Source organism: Mya arenaria, chromosome 14, assembly GCF_026914265.1.
Source record: "Mya arenaria isolate MELC-2E11 chromosome 14, ASM2691426v1".
Taxonomy (NCBI): domain Eukaryota; kingdom Metazoa; phylum Mollusca; class Bivalvia; order Myida; family Myidae; genus Mya; species Mya arenaria.
This window is the reverse complement of record NC_069135.1, coordinates 62,452,484-62,476,893: the sequence shown is the minus strand read 5'-3', so window position 1 is coordinate 62,476,893 and position 24,410 is coordinate 62,452,484. Positions and strand designations below refer to the sequence as shown.

The 24,410-nt window shown below is 38.2% G+C and overlaps 2 protein-coding genes and 1 long non-coding RNA gene across 3 annotated transcripts in view; 1 reads left to right on the top strand and 2 right to left on the bottom strand.

The window, feature by feature from the left end:
* Positions 1-32: 32 nt before the first annotated feature.
* LOC128218340 (uncharacterized) lies at positions 33-9,277 on the bottom strand. Its single transcript, XR_008258356.1, has 2 exons — positions 9,009-9,277; positions 33-3,256 (listed from the first exon to the last, which is right to left on the bottom strand). It is a non-coding gene; the product is annotated as an uncharacterized LOC128218340 (long non-coding RNA).
* A 353-nt stretch (positions 9,278-9,630) lies between these two features.
* Positions 9,631-12,045, top strand: LOC128217039 (heat shock protein 70 B2-like). Its single transcript, XM_052923857.1, has one exon. It carries the CDS (start codon positions 9,773-9,775, stop codon positions 11,702-11,704), a length of 1,932 nt encoding a protein of 643 aa, XP_052779817.1. The 5' UTR covers positions 9,631-9,772; the 3' UTR covers positions 11,705-12,045.
* A 2,782-nt stretch (positions 12,046-14,827) lies between these two features.
* Positions 14,828-24,410, bottom strand: part of LOC128217911 (F-box DNA helicase 1-like) — a 30,954-nt gene continuing 21,371 nt past the window's right edge. Inside the window, exons 15-19 of the mRNA XM_052925367.1 lie at positions 23,671-23,859; positions 20,558-20,758; positions 20,128-20,237; positions 19,001-19,126; positions 14,828-17,639 (exon numbers count right to left, since the gene is read on the bottom strand). Of these exons, the coding sequence (XP_052781327.1) occupies positions 17,505-17,639; positions 19,001-19,126; positions 20,128-20,237; positions 20,558-20,758; positions 23,671-23,859 (761 nt within the window). The 3' untranslated portion in view covers positions 14,828-17,504. The remainder of the gene's footprint in view (positions 17,640-19,000; positions 19,127-20,127; positions 20,238-20,557; positions 20,759-23,670; positions 23,860-24,410) is intronic.

The window sequence follows — 24,410 nt, the reverse complement described above, 5'->3', positions numbered from 1 at the left end:
TTCACTACAATGTTCAATAAATCATATCGAAATGTTTGTTTTCCTTTATTTACTTTTTTATGGGCATTAAGAATATTTACATAACAAAACAGCGTGGCATGTAAAGAAATTAAAAAAGCTTGAAATGGAAGCATTATTTACTGTTATGATAGTATTTTAAGTTTTTAACATATAACTTCGCATTGTTATACATGCTATCACCGACAACTTACACTTGTACATGTATCTGTGACAATGGGTATACCTGCCAACAGTAAAACATCTTATGCCAATTTCTAAATATTTATTTCTTAAGTTGTGTATTTCACCGCTCTGTTTCTAGTCTCGATGGCCTTGAAAAGTAACTTATTTTCTGTCAGTGACATATGATCCGCATACGAAGTTTGAAGGCTCAACGCCAAGTAGTTTAAAAGCTGTTGACCGGAAACGAAAACGCTCGTTACTTCATGTCACAATGGCCTTGATCTTTGACCCCAAAATCAATAAAGGTCATTCACTGACCATGTCTAATGTGCATACCAAGTTTGAGAACCACAAGTCATTCAACAGTATCAACAGTAATTAATCTAGCACGAAAGAGTGACCACGCAGAGACCGATGCAATGAACCCTGACCACACCGAACAAGTCACCCCTCTAGGTCTGCCATGCTTCGCAGTTGACACAAAAAAAAACGAAAACTAAAGTATTGGCAAAACAAAATAAGACCAAGGCTTAAGAGTTACAAGACATACTAGTAAGTGAACAAGAAATGTTTGTCAAACATTATGCCCCCCTCCCTGAGCACCATGTTGTCAGGATTATACGGACAATTGAATGAAATATGCATGGACCGAAATGACAGCTGATTTGTCAGTGACATTGGATGCCGTTGAGGCAGTTTTAAGATTATGACCATTCAAAGTTTGAGGATAGAGTGTGTTATGACCAAGACCTTTGACTCTATGACCTCAAAATCCATAGGAGTCATCAGCTGGTCACCAAAAATCTAAATGTCAAGTTTGAGGGCCTCGAGTGCAGGCATTTACAAGTTATCACACAGACAAGCTTTTTTCGTTCAAGGTCACTGTAACCTTGACCTTTGACCCCTAAAATCATAAGGGTCATCTACAGGTCAGACACAACTCCAAGTCAAGTTTGAAGGCCATGGGTGCAGGCATTGTCGAATTATCACTTGAAACATTTTCGCATTCAAGGTCACTGTTAACTTGAACAATTGACCCAATGACTCCTTAAATTAATAAGGGTCATCTCCTGGTCAGGCCCAACTTCCATGTCAAGTTTGATGATCATAGGTTCAGGCATTGTTGAGATATCACTGGGAGAAGATTTGTTAACTTTTTTGCGTTAAAGGTTACTGTGACCTTGACCTTGGCCCGATGACCCCCAAAGTCAAGAGAGTTCATCTACTGGTCAGGCCCAACCTTCATGTCAAGTTTGATGACCATAGATCCAGGAATTGTCGAGTTTGCTTTCAAGTTCACTGTGACCTTAAACTTTGACCCCTAAAATCAATAGGGGTCATCTACTGGTCAGGCCCAACCTCCAAGTCAAGTTTGCGGGCCATGGGTGCAGGCATTGTCGAGTTATCACTCAGACAACCTATTACCATTCAAGGTCACTGTGAACTTGACCTTTGGCCCAATGACCCCCAAAAACAATAGGGGTCATCTACTGGTCAGGCACAATCTCGATGTCAAGTGTGAGGGCCATGGGTGCAGGCAATGTCGCGTTATCACATGGTCAACCTTTTACCATTCAAGGTCACTTTGACCTTGACCTTTTGCCCGATGACTCCCCAAAACATTAGGGGTCATCTACTTGTCAGGCCCAACTTCCATCAAGTTTGATGACAATAGGTCTAGGCATTGTTGAGTTATCACTCGGACAAGCTTTAAAATTAGTTTACCATTAAAGGTAACTGTGACTTTGACCTTTGACCCGATGAGCCCTCAAATCAATAGGGGTCATCTACTGGTCAGGCCCAACCTTCATGTCAAGTTTGATTACCATACGTCCAGGAATTGTTGAGTTATCACTCGGACAAGCTTTGGTCTACCTACGGACCGACCGACATGTGCAAAGCAATATACCCCTCTTCTTCGAAGGGGGGCATAAAAACTGATTATACTAACACTGCAAAACATGGTGATAATGAAAAAGCTCTGATTTGCACAAACAATCTTTTATAGGTGAACAACATATAGTCTACACGAAGTCTGGGAGTTTGATTATCGGTCCATGTGATTATTGGTCCAATATGTAGTTTACATACAGAAACTTATTATGAGTTATTCCCATTCAGAGCTTATTGACATGTATTTTAACCATTACACTATCAAAATTATAACCTGCATTTCCGGCCTATGAAATCACCTATAAGTCTATAGCCGTTGGCTCGAACTGGCTTGGCTCGAACTGAGTGTAAAGAACCGATTTCTTTATGAGAAGGTAAGCATTTTCGCTTTGCAAGAATTTTCTGAGGTTCGAGGCATTTTCGCCAGTCAATGGGAATTCGAGCAAACGGGGTTCGACTGTACAAGTTCCACGCTAAATCGTTAGGATAAAAACTTAAAAGCCATGAGGTTTGATTTTAAATCAGTTGAACATACCAGTCGGTCTTTAAACATTAAAATTTTCAAATGATCCACCATGCCGCTTGGCATATAAATAACACCAAACCACAGAGAATGACAGATAATAGTTACACATGTACATGCACTGAATTAGGAACTCTCGTTAGGAACGAACTTTCATATTATAAATGACAGTGAACATGTACCAGCACAGTCTTTGATGTCAACTACACTAATAACACTTAGAAAGTCATTAACCAGTCCCACTCCATCTTTGTTTTGATTTCAGCTGAACAGCCATGTTGATGATTATCATTTCTCTTCCAGTTTTTGCTTATCCTTTATCTTCTGGCGAAAGACCCAACAATTCTGCCATGTAATGATGTTGGTCTTGGTCCAAAACGAAATTATCTTCTTTGTTATATGTAAAATTACTCCATTTAACAACTCTATTATGAACTTGCAGAAAAGATTTCAGCTCTGATACTATTTATCCACAAATTATGAACACTTTGACAAGTTTGTCTGTTGATTTAACACCAGAAAACCATATCAAGATTTGTTTGTCTTTCTGTTATCATCATTTCTTTACAGTCATTATCTAAAACGTCCATGTGACAGTCATGGCCCCATCTCTGAGTATGGGGTCATCTCTGAATCCATCCATCCAGGAAAGAGGTTCTGCAAAATATCATTCAATACCACATTAGTCGTCAAATTTAATATAAATCATGTGTAAACTTGAAAGTACATTCAATGTACACATCATCAAACGCTATGCAAGTTGAGAGTTCTAAACATTTTTTAAGAACTACAACGGAGGGATACAACGCCACGGAAGCATTTCGTTGTTGGCTGACTACTGTCTGTGACTAACTTTATTCAGCAGGATGGGGCTATAAACCGCACCATCTCTGATCATCACATCTGTATGAAAAAAAAAACAGATTAAAAGCTTAAACATCACAATTTCGAATCAATTGATGGTTATGCCTTAATCACTCGGGGAGAGAGATCAATACATTTGACTGTGCCCCGTCTCTCTTCTGTGAGCATGGTGGGGCAATAAAACCTTCCTTTATCACAATCCCATCTGCCTGAAAAACAATGTAAAAAGGTTAAACAGCACTAGTTCACATCATATTTTGGTATATTTTTTTCTTCGCTAAAGTAGGATGGACCCATAATGATGACTATGCTGTATCTGTCTTCTGTCAGTAATAAAACTCTTCTTCCTCACCATTCCATCTTCCTGAACAACATTGTAAAAAGGTTAAACATCACTATTTCTCATCATATTTGGGTCGAAATTTTTTCACTTTAAGTAGAATGACCCATTATGATGACTATGCTGTATCTGTCTTCTGTAAGTATTAAAATTCTTTCTCACCATCCCATCTACCTGAAAAACATTGTGAAAAGGTTAAAAATCACTATTTCTCATCATTTTTGTGCAATTTTTAACACTGAATAGAAAGAACTTTTATTATGACTATGCTATATGGCTGTCATCTATGAGCAGGTTGGGGCAACAAACCCCTCAATCTAGAATGCAAAAGAATGTAGAAAGGTTAATCATCACTATTTCTCATCTGTGTGTGAATTTTTTTACACTCAAGTACAGCCAAACCCAGGTAAAATCCTGGCACTGCTTCAACAAACTGCTGGTAAAATGCCAGCCAAAGGCATGTGCATCCGGGGGTCATCCTGTTATTTGAAACTGACTTTTTCGAACTGGGAGAAAATCAGGATGAGGCGCCAACTTTTTCAAATATCTCGAGAGACCTCAACTTCTGAAAAAGCTTGGCTAAAACTCGAACAAATGCTGTTAGTAGAACGGACATTTCCCAGCACAAAAACACGGCCAATTCCCCGCTATTTTTGGCATGAAAACAAAGTACCTCTTTTGCACAGAACTTCAGGCGCCATCTGGAAGGTAAAACACGTTTAATTTTCCCCACCATCCCCCCGGACCTTGGGGTGGGGGAGAGGGGGGGAGGGAGGGTTGTGCATTATTGGTGGATAAATTTGATTTGAAACAATGATAATTTTTGAAACAATTATAATATGTTGTATTAAGTGTAGAAAAGTCATGTTATTTTATGGCAACCAAGTAAAAACTAAAATAAAAATAAACAGTTTGCAGTTTCTGTAAATATTTCGAATTTCTGGGTTCATACAACAGAGAACATTACAAACAAGAGCTGTCAAAGTGACAGCGCGCTCGACTGTTCTGCCGCTTTTTAGTGTAAGGATTGAAAAGTTTTGGCAAAACATGCATGGATCACTGTTAGATAAGATTTCAATGCAACACATGATGTGCTGAGATATTAACCTATGTGTGCTTGCACGCAAAACCTTAACCAGAATTTCTAAGTCGAATAATATAAAGTGCAATTATTTTGCATTAAATGCAAACTAGATTTATCTAACTTGGTTAATTTAATTAGGTTGGATGGTTGAGTACCATTGTATGAAGTCTCAATGCAATACATCAAGTAGTTGCTGAGATATTAACCTACATGCATGTGTGCTTGCACGCAAAACCTTAACCAGAATTTCTAAGTCAAATAAAAAAGGCCTATAATTTGCATTAAATGCAAACTAGAGTTATCTCACTTGGTTAATTAAGTAGGTTAGATGGTTGAGTACCATTGTTTAAAGTATCAATGCAATACCTCAAGTAGTTGCTGAGATATTTACCTATGTGTGTTTGCACACAAAACCTTAACCAAGGTGGGACGCCAACGCGGACGCTTGGGTGAGTAGTATAGCTCTCCGTATTCTTCGAATAGTCGAGCTAAAAATCAATATTTTCTCATTTGACATTGGGTTTAAAGCACCTCATTCACGTTTTAGAGGGCTGGACAATAAATAATTGTGAACAAAATTCTTGTATTAATAATAAAACATCATCAAAAGTTTTAATTAGAGCTCCATTGTAAATTAGTTCTTAAACTTGTGAAAGACAATTTTGCCAAATAGCGTTTAAAACTCAATTGAAATTTGATTTTAAGCTTATAAGATCATACAAAATTCTGACAAAATAAGTATCAGCATATTAGTGTCTGTTTATATGCAAGTTAAGTACATCAGAGTTACAGACAAGGTGCGTATTTGCATAAATAAGTGAGTGATTAAAATCATAGAAACGCAATTGTTTTAAAAATCGATGAGTAACAAAATGCCTTTCCAATAAAACGAAAGTTGACTGACACAGACAACAACTATGCCAAGCGGAACAACTCGACCTAGTCTAAAACAAGAGATGTTTGTCAAACATTATGCCCCCCCTGAGCGCCATGTTGTCAGGATTAAATGGACAATTGAATGAAATATGCATGGACCGAAATGACAGCTGATTTGTTGCTGTTTATAGATTATGACCATTAAAGTGTGAGGATAAAGTGTGTTATGACCGTCATGACCTTTGACTCTATGAACTCAAAATCCAGAGTCATCAGCTGGTCACCAGAAACCTAAATGTCAAGTTTGAGGGCCATGGGTGCAGGCATTGTCAAGTTATCACAAGACAAGTTTTTTTCGTTCAAGGTCACTGTGACCTTGACCTTTGACCTGATGACCCCTTGAATCATAAGGGGTCATCTACAAGTCAGATGCAACTCCAAGTCAAGTTTGAAGGCCATGGGTTCAGGCATTGTTGAGTTATCACTCTGACAACCTTTTACCATTCAAAATCACTGTGACCTTGACCTTTGGCTCTATGAATCCTAAAATCAATAAGGGTGATCTACTGGTCAGGCTTAACATCCATGTCAAGTTTAATGATCATAGGTTCAGGCATTGTTGAGAAATCAGTGGGGGAAGATTTGTTAACTTTTTTGCGTTAAAGGTTACTGTGACATTGACCTTGGCCTGATGACCCCCGAAGTCGATAGGGGTCATCTACTGGGCAGGCCCAACCTTCATGTCAAGTTTGATGACCATAGGTCCAAGAATTGTCGAGTTTGCTTTCAAGGTCACTGTGACCTTGACCTTTGACCCCTAAAATCAATAGGGGTCATCTACTGGTCAGGCCCAACCTCCATGTCAAGTTTGAGGGCCATGGGTGCAGGCATTGTTGAGTTATCACTTGGACAACCTTTTATCATTCAAGGTCACTGTGACCTTGACCTTTGGCCCAATGACCACTAAAATTAATAGGGACAATCTTCTGGCCAGGCTCAATCTCCAAATCAAGTTTGAGGGCCATGGGTGCAGGCATTGTTGAGTTATCACTCGGACAACCTTTTACCATTCCAGGTCACTGTGACCTTGACCTTTGGCCAGATGACCCCCAAAAACCATAGGGGTCATCTCCTGGTCAGGCCAATTCTCCAAATCAAATTTGAGGGCCATGGGTGCAGGCATTGTTGAGTTATCAATCGGACAACCTTTTACCATTCAAGGTCACTGTGACCTTGACCTTTGGCCAAATGACCCCCAAAAACAATAGGGGTCATCTACTGGTCAGGCCCAACCTCCAAGTCAAGTTTGAGGGCCATGGGTGCAGGCATTGTTGAGTTATCACATGAACAACCTTTTACCATTAAAGGTCACTGTGACCTTGACCTTTGACCCATTGAGCCCAAAAAGCAATAGGGGTCAGCTACTGGTCAGGCCCAACCTCCAAGTCAAGTTTGAGGGCCATGGGTGCAGGCATTGTCACGTTATCACTCGGACAACCTTTTACCATTCAAGGTCACTGTGACCTTGATCTTTGGCCTAATGACCCCCAAAAACAATAGGGGTCAACTACTGGTCAGGCCCAACCTCCAAGTCAAGTTTGAGGGCCATGGGTGCAGGCATTGTCACGTTATCACTCGGACAACCTTTTACCATTCAAGGTCACTGTGACCTTGGCCTTTGGCCTGATGACCCCCAAAAACAATAGGGGTCAACTACTTGTCTGGCCCAACCTCCATGTCAAGTTTGAGGGCCATGGGTGCAGGCATTGTCACGTTATCACATGAACAACCTTTTACCATTCAAGGTCACTGTGACCTTGACCTTTGGCCTGATGACCCCCAAAAACAATAGGGGTCAACTACTGGTCAGGCCCAACCTCCATGTCAAGTTTGAGGGCCATGGGTGCAGGCATTGTTGAGTTATCACTCGGACAAGCTTTAAAATTTTTTTACCATTAAAGGTCACTGTGACCTTGACCTTTGACCTGATGACCCCCAAAATCAATAGGGGTCATCTACTGGTCAGCCCCAACCTTCATGTGAAGTTTGATGACCATATGTCCAGGGATTGTTGAGTTTTCACTCAGACAAGCTTTGGTCTACCGACGGACCGACCGACCGACCGACATACCGACATGCCTGTGCAAAGCAATATACCCCTCTTCTTCGAAGGGGGGCATAATTATAGACGTGTTATAAGGGATTCTTCCAATCCCAAACATCTAAGCGGGTTTGTGCAAAACCCGGGGGTGTTTTGAAAAATATTGAAATTGTATTAAGTGAAGTATTTTATGGTTTAAATTGATCATAAAGGTTTATATTCATAATTTACCATGTAAGTGAAAAGTTATTTTGCACAAAACAAGCATAAAACACATTATTTACCTTTCCAATAAAACAAAAGTTGACTGACACAGACAACAACTATGCCAAGCGGAACAACTCGACCTAGTCTAAAATTATAGACGTGTTATACGGGATTCTTCCAATCCCAAACGTCTAAGCGGGTTTGTGCAAAACCCGGGGGTGTTTTGAAAAATATTGAAATTGTTTTAAGTGAAGTATTTTATGGTTTAAATTGATCATAAAGGTTTATATTCATATTTTACCATGTAAGTGAAAAGTTATTTTGCACAAACCAAGCATAAAACACATTATTTACCTTTCCAATAAAACGAAAGTTGACTGACACAGACAACAATTATGCCAAGCGGAACAACTCGACCCAATCGTAATAACCCGGCCACCGGGAGCTTCGAGATACACCTCGTAAATACAATCGTAACAACTCGGCCATGGCCGAAATATTCCGATTGTTTAAAAATTGTGCCCTGAAGCCTTGCAGGTGCCCTTCATGTATATATCGCTATGTTTTGACAGCAAGAAATGAAAAAAAAACACGTCAAACTCATAATTATTCGTAGGATATGACATTTTTATGGATGGAAGGTATATAATATAACATAATCTGGTAATATCTCGTTTTTATGATAATTTTTAGATATTAAATGTTTTAACCCGATATCTGATCGGAATAACTACCCACTTTTGATACTAAACAATTTGTATGTGAAGGATTTGCCATATCAAAAAAAGTAAAAAAATCCGTAAACGTACAATTATTTGGACTACTGAAGGATTTGCTATATCAAAAAGCGTAAAAAAAAATCGGTCAACATACATGATACAATTATTTGGACTAGGGATTTCTTATAAACTTAACTAGTCTTTTAATTTAATCTTACCTATCCCCTGTCATTCAACTGGATCGGTGCATACGTTTTCAATCCATTCAGAACTTGTTTTCTAGACAAAAATGAACCATCAAATGTTAGTGCTTCTGACAATATAACATCACCAGTTCTGCCTTTTTCCTGAAATTTATGAGCAGCATTTGCCATTATTGCTTATTATTGTGACTGCCACTTGATGTCGCGAGAACAATTAAGCTACAAAGACATTTCACATGGGGGATCTCTTTTTGTCCTCCATTTTGATTCATGTGCCAAACGTATATTTGTAACAACGAGTTTGATTGGCTTTTATATAACAAGCTACCGTAGTGATAAAATAGTATTGCTGAATTATATTGATATACTGATCTATATTTGTCTTTATTGTATGTGTTTTGTAATAAACAAAGAAATACTATAATTTTGTATTAATTATTTCCAGAAATATTCACTCAAAGGATCAGTTCAATTGATCTCAATTGAATTTATAGCAGCAATTGCTGTCACAGTTACCTCCCTTTGATCTAGAATATTCCTACATGTGCGAGAAGGAGTGTTATTTTTAGAACGAACTTTCCTGAAAAGCGCAGAAACTTCTTATTCGACTATATAAGCCCGCGCGACTCCGAAGCTCGGCATAAATACAAATTTAAGAGAGTACGAAAGACGAAATAGAATAAAACCAGGAAACTTCTAATCGTTACTTATATACTTTTAAAAAAGTTACTGACTATTTTATCAAATACATATCGACAAAAAACTAAACAAGAGGAAAAATGAGTGCAAATGGTCAAGCAATCGGAATTGACTTGGGCACGACTTACTCGTGCGTTGGTGTGTTCCAGCACGGGAAAGTGGAGATCATCGCCAACGATCAGGGTAATCGGACGACGCCCAGCTATGTTGCATTTACGGACTCCGAGCGGCTGATCGGGGACGCCGCCAAAAACCAGGCGGCCATGAACCCGCAGAACACGATCTTCGATGCAAAGCGCTTGATCGGCCGGGATTTCACCGACTCATGTGTGCAAAGTGACATGAAGCACTGGCCGTTCAAAGTCATCAACGCTGGAGGCAAACCAAAAATCCAGGCCGAGTTTAAAGGGGAGCAGAAAACGTTCGCGCCTGAAGAAATTAGCTCGATGGTGCTTACTAAGATGAGGGAGACTGCGGAAGCATACCTTGGTAAAAAGGTGACGAACGCCGTCGTCACAGTTCCAGCGTATTTCAACGATGCACAAAGACGAGCCACTAAAGACGCAGGTGCAATTGCGGGACTCAACGTAATGAGAATTATCAATGAGCCTACAGCCGCCGCTCTTGCGTACGGACTTGATAAAAACTTGGGCGGCGAAAAGAACGTGCTAATCTTTGACCTCGGTGGTGGCACGTTTGACGTCTCCATTCTTACCATCGACGAGGGTTCACTGTTCGAGGTTCGATCAACGGCCGGCGATACACATCTGGGAGGCGAGGACTTCGATAACAGGATGGTGAACCACTTCATACAAGAGTTCAAGCGGAAAAACGGCAAGGACATTAGCAAGAATAACAGAAGCATCCGCCGTCTGAGAACCGCCTGTGAACGCGCTAAGAGGACACTTTCCAGCAGTACAGAAGCCAGCATCGAGATTGACTCCCTGTTTGATGGGGTTGACTTCTACACCAAAATTTCACGTGCGCGGTTTGAGGAGCTGTGTGCCGACCTGTTCCGTTCAACAATGGAACCGGTGGAGAAGGCGCTCCGAGACGCCAAGCTCGACAAATCCAAGATTCACGAGGTGGTGCTTGTCGGCGGGTCTACGCGCATCCCCAGGATACAGAAGCTGCTGCAAGACTTTATGAACGGCAAGGAGTTGAACAAATCCATTAACCCAGACGAAGCAGTCGCGTATGGTGCCGCCGTCCAAGCTGCAATCTTGTCCGGGGACAAGTCAGACGCTATCAAGGACGTGCTTCTTGTGGACGTGACACCACTCTCCCTTGGTATCGAAACGGCCGGCGGCGTCATGACGAAAATAATCGAGCGGAACACCAAGATTCCGACTAAAGCAACACAAACGTTCACGACGTACTCCGACAATCAGCCGGCGGTAACCATCCAGGTTTACGAAGGAGAGCGAGCCATGACGAAAGACAACAACCTCCTCGGACGCTTTGACCTTACTGGTATCCCGCCCGCGCCAAGGGGCGTCCCACAAATTGAAGTGACGTTCGACATCGACGCTAACGGCATTATGAACGTTTCAGCTGAAGACAAAAGCACCAAGAAACGTAACAACATTACAATCACCAACGACAGCGGTCGCCTCTCCAAAGCTGATATCGAACGAATGGTAAATGACGCTGAAAAATACAGAGAAGAAGATGAAAAACAGCGCCAGAGAATTGAGGCTCGCAATAAACTGGAAAACTACATGTTCAGTGTAAAACAGGCAGTTTCAGAAGCGGACGAGAGTAAGGTGTCAGCTGAGGACAAGACCAAGGTCACCGGGCTGTGTGACGAGTGTATGAAATGGATGGACAGTAACTCACTCGCGGACAAGGAAGAGTTTGAACACAGATTGGACGAGTTACAGAAACAGTGCTCCCCTGTAATGGTGAAACTCTATGGCGGCCAAAAGCCAAGACCGTCCGGAAGTGGTCCTACCCCCGGAAGTCAACCAGCCGGCGGATACCAGGGACCTACTGTGGAAGAGATGGACTAGATATTAAACAAGCTGAAAGACTGCAACTTACGTGTATGCTGATTGCTTACATTAAGCCATAGTACAGTATACGAAATGTAAACAAGTATAAAGTATTTTTTGTGAGAATGTTTCATTAAAGGTTGTTCATCGAAAGTGATAATAAAAACAATTGTATTCGTTGAAAAAGTCATATCAGTATTACTTGCTCATATTTTAATTGATTTTGCAAACATTGCTTGTAAAAAGTTTTGTTAATACTGTACATAGAATATCATGTATTGTTATTTTTTTATGGAAATCCAATGTGTTCATTTTTATATAATTGTTAAAATTGTTGGAAATAAATCCTGAAAATTATATATTTTTCTTATGTGAATCTTCTAGATAAGTTATTGAAACATGTAATTGGTACAAGCCCAGGACTTCGATTCAATAACCTACCTTAGTCGTAAACCAGACACACGCAATTAAGGTTTGTCCATGTTTTGGCAAAATGCACTTTTTGATGACGAAGTTAAGTGAGGCAATTCATTTTGGAGTGTTAAAACTAAAATTCCATAAATTAGAACCCTTCAGTAAATGTTCATTTTTGCTCAAATAGCGTTTTTGAAGACCACAACTTGCATTGGCGTTAACAATGCAGTTGGTCACTTAATTACGGCTTCTTCGTAACGTAATTGGCATTATCACGGGATGTTTACAATGCGTTTTTAAGATGTCAAAATGCCATCACATAAGTGAAAGTCCAGGTGACCTTGTTAATCAACTGATCTTGCTTTTTTTATCCGAAAACGAGTTAGTGCGAAGTCTTGTCACCCATACTACTTTCGTTTCGTTTAAAAAGATAATTTTTCCCAATTACAAACAAATCGAATAAAAGACCAAAAATCCACTTTAGATATTAGTTATTGTTATTGGAAGTTTAGTTGTTTTTTTAACCAATTTCGGACGTAAACTTCAAAAAATGCCGTCTTTTAAGGCAAGTTAGCTTTTTCGTTAAATTCTATTCGGTATAAAGTTCACTCTCATTAAACCCTTTGTATAGATAAGAATAAACATATAAGCGATATTTTGGCGCTTTCTGAACTGGGGTATTTGTGACCACGTTGCTATTAATTGGAAAAACCCATTTACATAGGCTTATATTTTTGAAGCATTATAATGCATTAAAAATACATTTATCTATTGATTACCTATAATGTGCCCTTTTTAAAAACAAAAAGGTCGCGAATAGCTGTAACAGTATATTTAGAACGTATCTACGTAAAAGGTGGAAACTGCTAATACGTATTTAGCAAGAATCGCCTGTACAAGCCACGTGCTTCATTGTGCGAAAATAATATATAAAACAAGGAATACGAGCTTGACCAGCGGTGCGGTTAGACGACATGGGTAAGAATGTATTTACTTATATACTGAATTTAACGCGCGATGAAATCATTCTTCAAATCAAAATGACCGAAAAAAACATACGTGATACGCTTTGAGTGTTATACATGTAATTGCAAAACTTCTGTTAATTTTCAATTACAGCTTCGGATACACCAGGGAATACCAGTAACATAAGCTCGACAAGCAATGGACAACACGTTATCCCGACGTATGAAGACTCAGGGGTCGTCGACGCTGAAGTCCTATTTCCCATGAGCGGAAGCCACCAGATGGTGTTACTGATAATATGCGCACTGTTATTGGTCGTGCTCGTCATGGCATTATGTGCATTACGATTCTCCAGCAAACTTCCGGAACCGTTTAAGATACTTGCCTGGGTGCTCTTAGGGATTGATGTCGCGGTCGTCGCTGGAAGCGGCTTGGAGCCGTGGCTGCTGGCGTCGGAAAACGGCTACTTCAGGGATGTCGGCGGTCTTGGGCTACTTTTCGTGAACACAGTCACGTTACTGATAGCCTTCGAGCGTTTGATCGCCCTCAAGCTTCCGCTAAAATACATTGCCTGTAGCAACAAGGGTAATATCACCGCTGGTGCGACTGTAGGAATTCTTATAACGGAAGTAATGATATACGCCATGTTCCGGTTCGTTGTTTGCCTGAAGACAGGTATTTATGACGCATGCTTCGTAAACAAAACCTTGCTGGTTCTGGGCGCTCATATCGCAATTTGCTCGTCTGCCACTGCGTGCTTTGTACAGGTCGTGTATGAACTGATTAACAACAAATGCAAACATATTCGTAGAATAACTCGTATGGGACTTCCCCAGACATACGCGAATGACGTCATGGATACGCGCGTATCGGCGACCCTGTTTTTGTTCTACCCCACACTGCTCATGGGAGCCCTGTTTTCTGTCCTCTCCACGCACTGGGGACTGTTCAGTGACAGGGCGTTTCTCGCAACGTGCGCTTTGTGTTCTCGTCTGCTAGTCGTTGCCGTCCACGGCGCGGTGTTCGCCTTCTGGTTTGAAGAGAGTCGTCTGTGCCTCCTGTCAATCGTGGCGCCATGCAGCCCCGCGCTCCGCTCACGCGCTGATGAGATGAGGATTGAAGTGTACAACATCGTGGTGTCTCAGGCACATGAAGGTCGCGCACGCCAGTCACGTACTTCCGAATTATCGAGGACATCAAGGAGAAGCAAGCGTCTGAGCAGCCTGGCGCTTTCCTCTCGTGCGATCTCGACCACGATAATTGGTCATGGACGGCAACCGGCGGCTCAACGTATCCAAGAATGAAGAAACACGCCAAAGCATGTGCGGCGATGACTCACGAGACTGACCAATGAACGAAGAACACTTCAAAAGATCATTTTGTAATCATCCATGTCTTACTATGCGTTTACCAATACATTTGTATTAATCAATTAAATAACGTTGATCAGAAGCTACTTCCGACCTTCAGCATCCGCCAACGGCAGAAGCTTTTTCCGGCCTTTAGAATCCGCCTACCTCTTAAAAGACGTTATATCATAAATATATGCAAATTTCCAAGTTACTGTATAATCCCGTCAGTAAACTCTTCACATACGTGTTATGTTGTGTCACTGTTACATCTAGGTCAAAATTTAACTAATAGATACACACTACAATGTTCAATAAATGTTTTAAATGTTTATTTTCCTGAATTTTCTTTTCCTATTTTATGCGCATTGTGTACATTATACATATTTACATAACAAAATAGCGAGGCATGCAAACGAATAAAAGAGCTTGGAAATGGAAGCATTATTAACAGTTCTATCTATAACAATGTTTTACAACTTACTTACAATGATAAGTAATATTATTTTCTTCAAAGAAAATATTGTGTGCCTTCTCCTAAACATGTATGTGTATGTACCATTGTAAATATTCGTAAATACATGTGTTGTGTTTGTCCTCATGGCTTATTGGATGTGAAAGAAACCTTCTTCTTCATAACCTTCTAAGTTATGTATTTCACCGGTCATATGATATTATATATCAATCTTATGTTATGTACATACTTTTATGATATTGCCTGTAGTATTTTTTTTTAAATTTACAAAAATATATTTGGAAAAATGACTAATTAAAAGTTATGACTTTAGATACTTTATGAATAACCTTGCCACTAACGTTTGCGACTTCGTTTCCGACATGCGGTGAAGTATGCGCTTCGATGCAACATAACAAGGATACTGATCAAAACAGTTTGATTTTGTTACCTAACATGGGCGACTGTTAACTTTACTGAACTCTTGGCCGGTATTCATAAAACATTTTACTTAACCGACGACGCCGAACAAGTCCCCCCTCTGTGTCTACCATGCTTAAAAAACGAAGACTAAAATATTTATTCGCAAAACATAATAAGACCATGGCTTAGGAGTTACAAGACATGTTGATGAACACCTGATAATACTAACACTGCAATATGGTGATAATGAAAAAGCTCCAAATCGCGCAAACAAGCTTTGATACGTGAACAACATGTTGTCTTCGTGAAGTCTGGGAGCTTGATTATTGGTCCCAGATTGAGTTTACATAAGGCAACTTGTTGGCATTAAAAGCCTATACACGTGTAGGTTAACCATTACAGTATCACAACTTAAAATCTGAGTTTCTGGCCTATGAAATCGACCTTCAATTAGTACAAGTCACATTCTTTATCGTTAAGAATTGAATATGAAAGACTTAACAACGATGAGATTTGGTTTGAAGTCAGTTGGAGCATATTCTCTAAAATCTTATTGACTTGGAATGGGCTCACTCACCCAGCCCTTCTTATTAGTTTAAAATTTCCATAACAAGTTTAAATTATTACATAGTTTTCTTTGTATTTTTATTTATTTCGCAAGATGCCAATACTGCCCATTCAAGAAATTTAAAAGGACTAGACACCGGATGGTCCCAAAATCGGAAAATATAGTACATCTTCAAAACAAGCTTAGATTGATCAATACGAACTAGAATGAAGCCAATAATACATCATTTTACATGATTAAACGACTATTTATTGTTTATAGAGTGTAAATTTAGCATGTTAAAGTCACGCGATTAGTACAGACACATATACCGGCGCTATTTTTAAAATGACTAGGATTTACGTAGTAGACAAACCCTTGTAAGTTTCGAATTGGAAAAACTGCGAAGGATACATGCGTCGTTGCGATGTGAAACATCAGTAAGTAAGTAATAGTAACGCGCACAACGATATTAATTTTATGTAAGTTGTTGACAATTTTTATTCTTGCAATGGTATAATCTGGTGTCTTGTCCCTTTAACTATAAGACCAATATCACACATGTACGGCAGCGAGCTGGTTAGGTGCATGTGAAAAAATAAACATTTAAGATGGTTATGAAATACATTTTTTAAAACTGCGTGCTGTTATACATGTACTGTACAAGACAATTAAAGACAATTCCCTCCGTCAGGTAGAACCAAATCCTACCATACGATATAAAATCTTGCCTGTTGTACTCTAGGATAATACTCTAGGAATACCCCTCTTGTTTTATAAACTTACAAATCATTTTTTTCGTTAATAAATAAATGAAAATTTGGTTGAACAGACCGGTCGGTCTTTAAACATTGAATTCAAATGACCCACCATGTCACTTTTACATACTAACGCTAAAACACAGAAATTGATAATAGTCATAATAGTAACACATGAACGTGCACTGAATTAGGCACTCTCGTGTAAAACGAGTTTATAGTGTGTATATTTAGCTTGTGAAAGTCACGTGATTTGTACAGATACATATATCGACACATTTTATTTAAAATTTACTGGGATTTTAAGTAAAAAAATTTTCCATGGTATCATCTGGTGACTAGTCTAGCGAGCTGGTAAGATGCATGTGAAAAGTAAGTATTTAAGCGTTTTTTGGTATAAAATTCTCTTAAACTGTGTGCTGTTATACTGTACAAGACAACTAAAGACAATCCCTTATTTATTATTCAGTCAAGTAGAACCAACTACTAGCATACAATATAAGATATTGCCAATAATACACCAAGTAAATACTGGAGGAACACCCCACTTGGTTTTAAACCTACAATAATTATATTTTCATTTAATATTTTCATTAATAAATAAATACAAATGTAGATTGTAAACACAATTTCTTTAAACATCGAAATATTCAAATGAAACACCACATACCACTATACTGTCATAATAGTAGCACCAAAAACACAGAAAATGACAGATAAAAGTAACACATGAGCATGCACTGAATTTGGTACTCTCTGTAAAACGAATTGTTTCATAATGACAGTGAGAATATAGCGGTACAGTCTTTGATGTCAACTTCAACTACATGTATAACACATCACAAATTTAAACAAGTCCCACTCCATGTTTGTTTTGATTTCAGCTGGACACCTTAGCATGGTGGGATCATAATTTCTCCTCCAGTTTTTGCTTTTCCTTAATCTCCTGTGGAGAAAGCCCCAACAGTTCCGCCATGCTGTGACTGTCCTCCGTCAGCAGGGCGGGGCTATAAACCCCTCCTTCTCTGACTGTCCCATCAGCCTAAAAAACAACAGGTTAAAAGGTTAAACGTCACTATTTCTAATCAATTGATAGTTTTGCCTAAATCACTCTGGAAGAGAGATCTATAAGTATGACTTTGCCATGTCTGACTTCTGTGAGCTGGGCGGGGCTTTAAATCACCCCTTCCTCACTACCCACGCTGCCTGAAAAACTATGTTAAAAGATTAAACGTCAATATTTCTCATCTTTCTTTATGTGTTTTTAAACACTTGAGTAGAAAGACTCATCATTATGACTTTGCCGTATCAGTCATCTGTGAGCAGAGTGGGGCTTTGAATCCCTCATTAATCAACATCCCATCTGTCTGGAAAAAAAACAATGCGAAAAGGTTAATAAACATCACTTTTTATCTTTTTGTGTTTTTTTTTAACACTAGAAAGATGCACAATAATGACTACATGTATGCTGAAATCTGTCTCCTGTGAGCAGGGCGGGGTAATAAACTTAATAACCATCCCATCTGCCTGAAAAACTATGCAAAAAGGTTAAACATCACTATTTCTCATCTTTTGTGTGTGTTTGTAAACATTCAAATAGAAAGGCTCATAATTATAACTAAGCTGTATCTGTGGGTAAGGTGGGCTATACAGCTCTACTTCCTCACCATCGCATCAGCTAGGAAAACACTTTAAAAAGCGTTAAAAGGTTAAACATCACTATTTCTCATCTTTTCTTTATTTTTTTTCTTATTAATCATGTAAGGATAAAGACTAATTATATCCATCATCTCCCAGCAGGGCAGGACTATAATGTATAGTTGTATTATATAATTTATTAGAATTTATTGGTGGATAAATTTTATTTGAAATAATGATATTTTTTATACAAATATATGTTGTGTTAATTGAAGAAATCTTATGTCATTTTGGTGCAACCAAGAAAAATAAAATGAGAGTTAACAGTTGAAAGTTCCTGCTAATGTTTCTAAGTTCTAGGTTTATAAAGCAGTGAACATTATAAATATATATATATACATAATTTCTAATATGACATGGTGTTGAAAGGGACTTGTTCACGTTTTTTAGGTTTGGACAAAAATATCATGTAAAATGTGAACAAAATGGTTGTATTAATAATGAAACAAATCAAAAGATTGAATTAGAACTGCACTGTTAAGTATATGTAAACTTCTGACAAATACTTTATTTTGCCAAAAAAACATTTACAACACTATTGAAATTTGAATCATTCAAAGCTTGGATTTACAGTAACAAGATTTGGTCCAAATGAATATTGTCAGTTGCTTTTCGGTCTGTTAATAAAAGTGAGTAAAATAATTCAATTTAAGCAAAGATTAAAAACATTGATGCCGACATATACCCATCTTTTAAATAATTTACCAAGGTAATTTTCTGCTTCTCCAGGGTCACACAATGGGGTTTGAACTCTGCATTCGTCTCCAGACACCTAAACGGCACAACTCGCTCTGCAAGCTTTGCACTCGATACTGGGTATGTGAACCGAATCTGGATATAAAAACATTTACATGGATTTAAAGTGACACTATTGAAAATCAATACATACATATGTAAAACAAACACAAACTTTTAGTGATAAATCCTCAACTTCTTACTAAATAATGCATTTATGGAAAAATATATATCACTATTAAAACTATTATAACTGTGTATTTAATAGCTGAAAACACAAACAATTTAAATGATTCGTGAATGCTAAAAGAATTACTGCGATTTGCTATGGTCTCATAAGGTAGAAATACCATGGCTTCTGCATATTTCTTTTAAAAAATCCGTATCCTTCATAAGAACCATTGTTTTCTACATTTAATCATTCTTTTGGGCTCTATACATTAAAACAATTGTATTAAATATGTTAAATCTTAATTGGAAGTAATAGTGCATCTTTAAATCATGCCTAAGTGAATTTTAAATTGTAAATGCCTTTTTGATTGTGAATAAAATAAAATTGCATTATAAAAACTCCAATAACACACATTTCTTTTTGACAAAACACTGTAGCTACATTATATAAAAAATTGTAACCAAAATTTATAATGTTCTTCTTGAGTCTACGCATGGAGATATTTCTCTTCTATTTCTTAGTTTAAACATTTTTAATGGGGAGGAGGGGAGGGGGGGGGATGTTCGTTGACTTTTTGGTTGATATTAATATTTTTACAATAAAGGTTCCTGATTTTCATCCTGATCATTAACAAATGAGGAAGGGGGCAAATGGTGGGTCTTTTCAACGTCAGTGCTGCCTTTTGTTCAGAGTTGTGGGGTTAAGGGAACCATAAGACTGTAGAAGATATTCCCTCATGGCCCTTTAGTTTTGCTAGCCAAACATTATTCTGTGTTTACATAAAAGCTTTTTGCATACAGACAAAAAAACGCTGATGCGGTCATTATGTATATGATAACAAAACTTCATACCACTGTAGCATTATTTTTATTAAAAAACACAGAACAAATATAAGGATTGAACAAATACATGTTCTCATACTCACCCCAGCTCTTTTTAAAATGGTTAGAAGGGTAGGTGACATTTGGAGGGCATTCTTGGCACGGGTGACTGCCACGTACAGTAGATTATGCTCATCCTCCTTACACTCACTGCCTAAAATAGATTATCAATTAATCAGTTAATCTCATAAAGGCATAGTCAGTTGCACCACAAAGAGGCCATCAATATTTATTCTCTATTTCTCACTTTATTACAGGGAATATGAAGGGGTTCTAACAGCTAATAATTATCAAACCTCAATAAATTGGTTCTAACAGCTAATAATTATCAAACCTCAATAAATTGGTTCTAACAGCTAATAATTATCAGACCTCAAAAATTGGTTCTAACAGCAAATAATAATGAAAACTCAATAAATTAGTTCTAACAGCTGATAATTATCAAACCTCAAAGATATAAACATGGCCACCTACTGGGTCTGACGGCGATATAGTTCAGGTCCTCCTCCCGATCATTCTCTTCCCCGCCCCACCCACGTGCAAGGTCAGCGAGCCCTGCCACTGGGTTCGGCATCACGATGATTGCCCGGGAAATGTCACCCGCAAAGTCGTCGGTCACCCGCACTGTGCTGAACTCAAGACCTTTGGCCTTGTGGGCGGTACTGAACACATAGTCTGGGGGTAGAAAAAATGATATATTAGGAGGAATGTTAATGACAATGCAGCTGAAGGGATGTATCATTTTGGCGATTGGTTTGTCGGCATTTAGGCCCCCAATGTAGGTCAAAAGGAGCAGAAGGAAGATCTTCTTACTTCAAATTTGATTCAAATGTCAAATCAGTACTAAAACAAATAAAAGAGCAACCAGCTACCGGTAACTTTTCACAATCAGATAAAAAAGGTCCCTGGACAAATGACATCCCTAAATACATCATAAATGACTATGCAATAATGCATTAATATCAATTTATATCTTTAATGTGATTGTTTTACACATTGCCATTAGAATTTTGTTATTACATGTTCATTTTATATAAATTGTACTGATGAACAATAGAGTCCCATATTTAAACTTTAAAGAAAAACAAAATGTATAAATAGAATATCAGATAGGTGGTAAGGAGAGTAAAATGTTTTCGTCAACATAAGTTGTAAGTTGTACTCTCACTGATTGACAGTTTTGACATTTTTCAAATTTTTGTCTCAGAATCAGCTTATTTTGGCATCACCACCTTATTTCAGTCAAATAAGATAACTCAAAATAGAATAGATCTCAATTGTTAAAACAAGAGGGCCATATTGGCCCTAAATCGCTCACCCGAGTAAAAGAGTTTAACCTTTGTAATAAATATAGTTTGATATTTGTTCTCAAAGAAATTGAAAAACATACTGATCAAACATGTTGCCTGGATAATCAATGACAGGACTTGTCACAGTTGCCTGCACACTGACAGGACTTGTCACAGTTTTCTGCACACTGACAGGACTTGTTGATTGACTGCACACTGACAGGATTTCGTTCAGTTGCCTGCACACTGCCAGGACTTTTTTCAGTTGTCTGCACACTTACAGGACCTTTTTTAATTGCCTGCACACACACAGGAATTCGTTCAATTGCCTGCACACTGACAAAACTATGTTAAATTGCTTGCACACTGAAAGAACTTTTAGTATAGATACACAAACAACAAACAGTGCACCATCCAATAAAATCAATAAACTGCCTTAAGCTCTAATAGACAATTATCAGAACACATTCAGCACCTTCCACTAATATCATAGATTCTTCCATCAATGTCAACATTACCTTCCTTCACATGTTCAGTTTGTTTGTTTATTTGAGTTAATAAAGGTCTGCCCGAACATTGGCTGCATTATGGCTTGACCCCGCCGTGACGCCATCACAACTTAAATTGTGTTTAAATGCCATAAGTGACATGAGATAGAAGTGACAGCAATTGGCAGTCAAATCCAGACATTGGAAGACTTGAAGAAACAGAGTGAGATACAAGAGATCCGGGTGCTATACCCTAGCTCTTCTTAAAGCACCGATACACGGGATACAACTTTCCTGGGTTGAACCAGTACTGAGTACACCACTTTTCCAAGCACTACCCTTTAAATGCCGAGCGCCAGGCAAGGGAGCTACTTGTACCAGCTTTTAACGTCATTCGGTATGACGCGGCCCGGGATCGAACCCACGACCTCCCGCTCCGTAGGCGGACGCCTTAACCACAAGGCCACGGAGACAGTTTCACATGTTCATAAACATTTTTTTTCTTTCTTCAAATCCATAAAGGCTTATTCACTTTCACTTAGAATAATCTACATGAAGTTCAATGTTAAAGTCTGATTATTAAATTCATTATTAAGTAAAAATGAAATTTCTTCTAAAGAATATAGTGTATAATAATTATTTGAATCTATGAACCCAAAAAATGAACAAAAATTACCTTTAAGTGACTATGTTGAAGACTTAATAAAATTTAAAATCTATTCCCTTGTTACTAAAAATAGATGTAGTGGAATCTCCAACAAAAAGGGAGACCATATAGCAAGACTTTATGCCCTTGCTTCCAGAGTAAACTTTACATAACTATCTTACCCAGGTAAGCTTTCTGTAAAGTATAGTTGAATTTGGACTGGTAGTTTTAGTGGAGATGTTTTTTTAAAGCAAAATAGGAAGATGGCCATTTTGTTGTTGTTGTTTGATGTTGATCAATCGTGACCCCTTGTTGTATTTTTGTGGAAGGCCATCCAAGGAAGCTTACTGTAAAGTTTCATTGAATTTGGAGCGGTAGTTTTAGAGGAGATGTTTTTTAAAGCAAAACAGGAAGACAACCATTTTGTTGTTGTTGCTGTTGTTGTTGTTGTTGATCAATCGTGACTCCGTGTTGTATTTTTGTAGATGATCACCCAAGGAAGCTTCCTTTAAAGTTTCATTGAAATTGGACGGGTAGTTTCAGAGGAGATGTTTTTTTAAAGCAAAACAGAACAGGAAGTCGGCCATTTTGTTGTTGTTGATCAATCGTGATCCCTTGTTGTAATTTTGTAGATGGTCACCCAAGAAAGCTTCCTGTGAAGTTTCATTGAATTTGGCCTAGTAGTTTCAGAGGAGAAGTTTTTAAGCAATTGTTGATGGACGGACGGACGGACAGATACCGGACAAAGACCGATCACAATAGCTCACCTTGAGCGCTTCGTGCTCTGGTGAGCTAAAAACAGCCGGTATTTGAATATGCCTAAACACTAAGTAACACTTTTAGCCATAAAACATTAATGGTCAACCATAAATATGAAAACTGTGTCTAATCTTTAGTCAATCTTTTTATATCACTAGTTCCCAGTCATTCAAACATTTCTATATTTAACCTTTATTGATCAACCATTATATTACTTTTGCATGAATTACATTTTTGCATAACACCATAATGACACTGAACTATTATGATATGAGATATGAGATATTAAAAAGCAGTTATATTTTCTTTTTTTTTCTATGATTATATAGATATTTATTTATTAAATGACATAAAAAAAGCTCCCTGTAATGATTGAGGCATGACCTTGTATCAACTTCCACATACCTGCTTGCCTTTCATCCCGCACACATTTGCTCTGTATCTTGTTTATAAACACGGGCAGATTGTGGTGGTACGTCTTCACGATCTTAATCTTTCCCTGAAGCTCCACGTCCAGGGATTTTGTCGCAAACTTTTCCAGATCGCCAAGTGTTTTGAACATGGCAACAAACTTGTTCTTTACTACATGACCCTCTGTTGAATGAAAGACAATTGAATGAAAACCTGCGACAAATAAAATTGAACATTTAACGCTCCATTAAATGATACACATAAAATGAAACATGTAACGCTCCGTCCATTGACGCAAATAAAATGAAACATGTAACGCTCTGTTGAATGATGCAAACCAAATGAAACATGTAACCGCTCTGTTGAATGATACACATAAAATGAAACAACTAACCGCTCTGTTGAATGATACAAAAAATAACATAAATATTTCACGCTCTGTTGAATGATACAAACAAAATGAAACATGTAACGCTCTGTTGAATGATGTAAAACAAATGAAACATGTAACCGCTCTGTTGAATGATACACATAAAATGAAACATCTAACCGCTCTGTTGAATGATACAGAAAATAACATAAATATTTCCCGCTCTGTTGAATGATACAAACAAAATGAAACATGGCCTTCTCAATATTGAATGACATACATCAAACTAGTTGAAGTGTTGAGTTGAAGACAGAGACTTTATATTGATGTATAAACTTAACAACATACATGTTTTCTATTATTT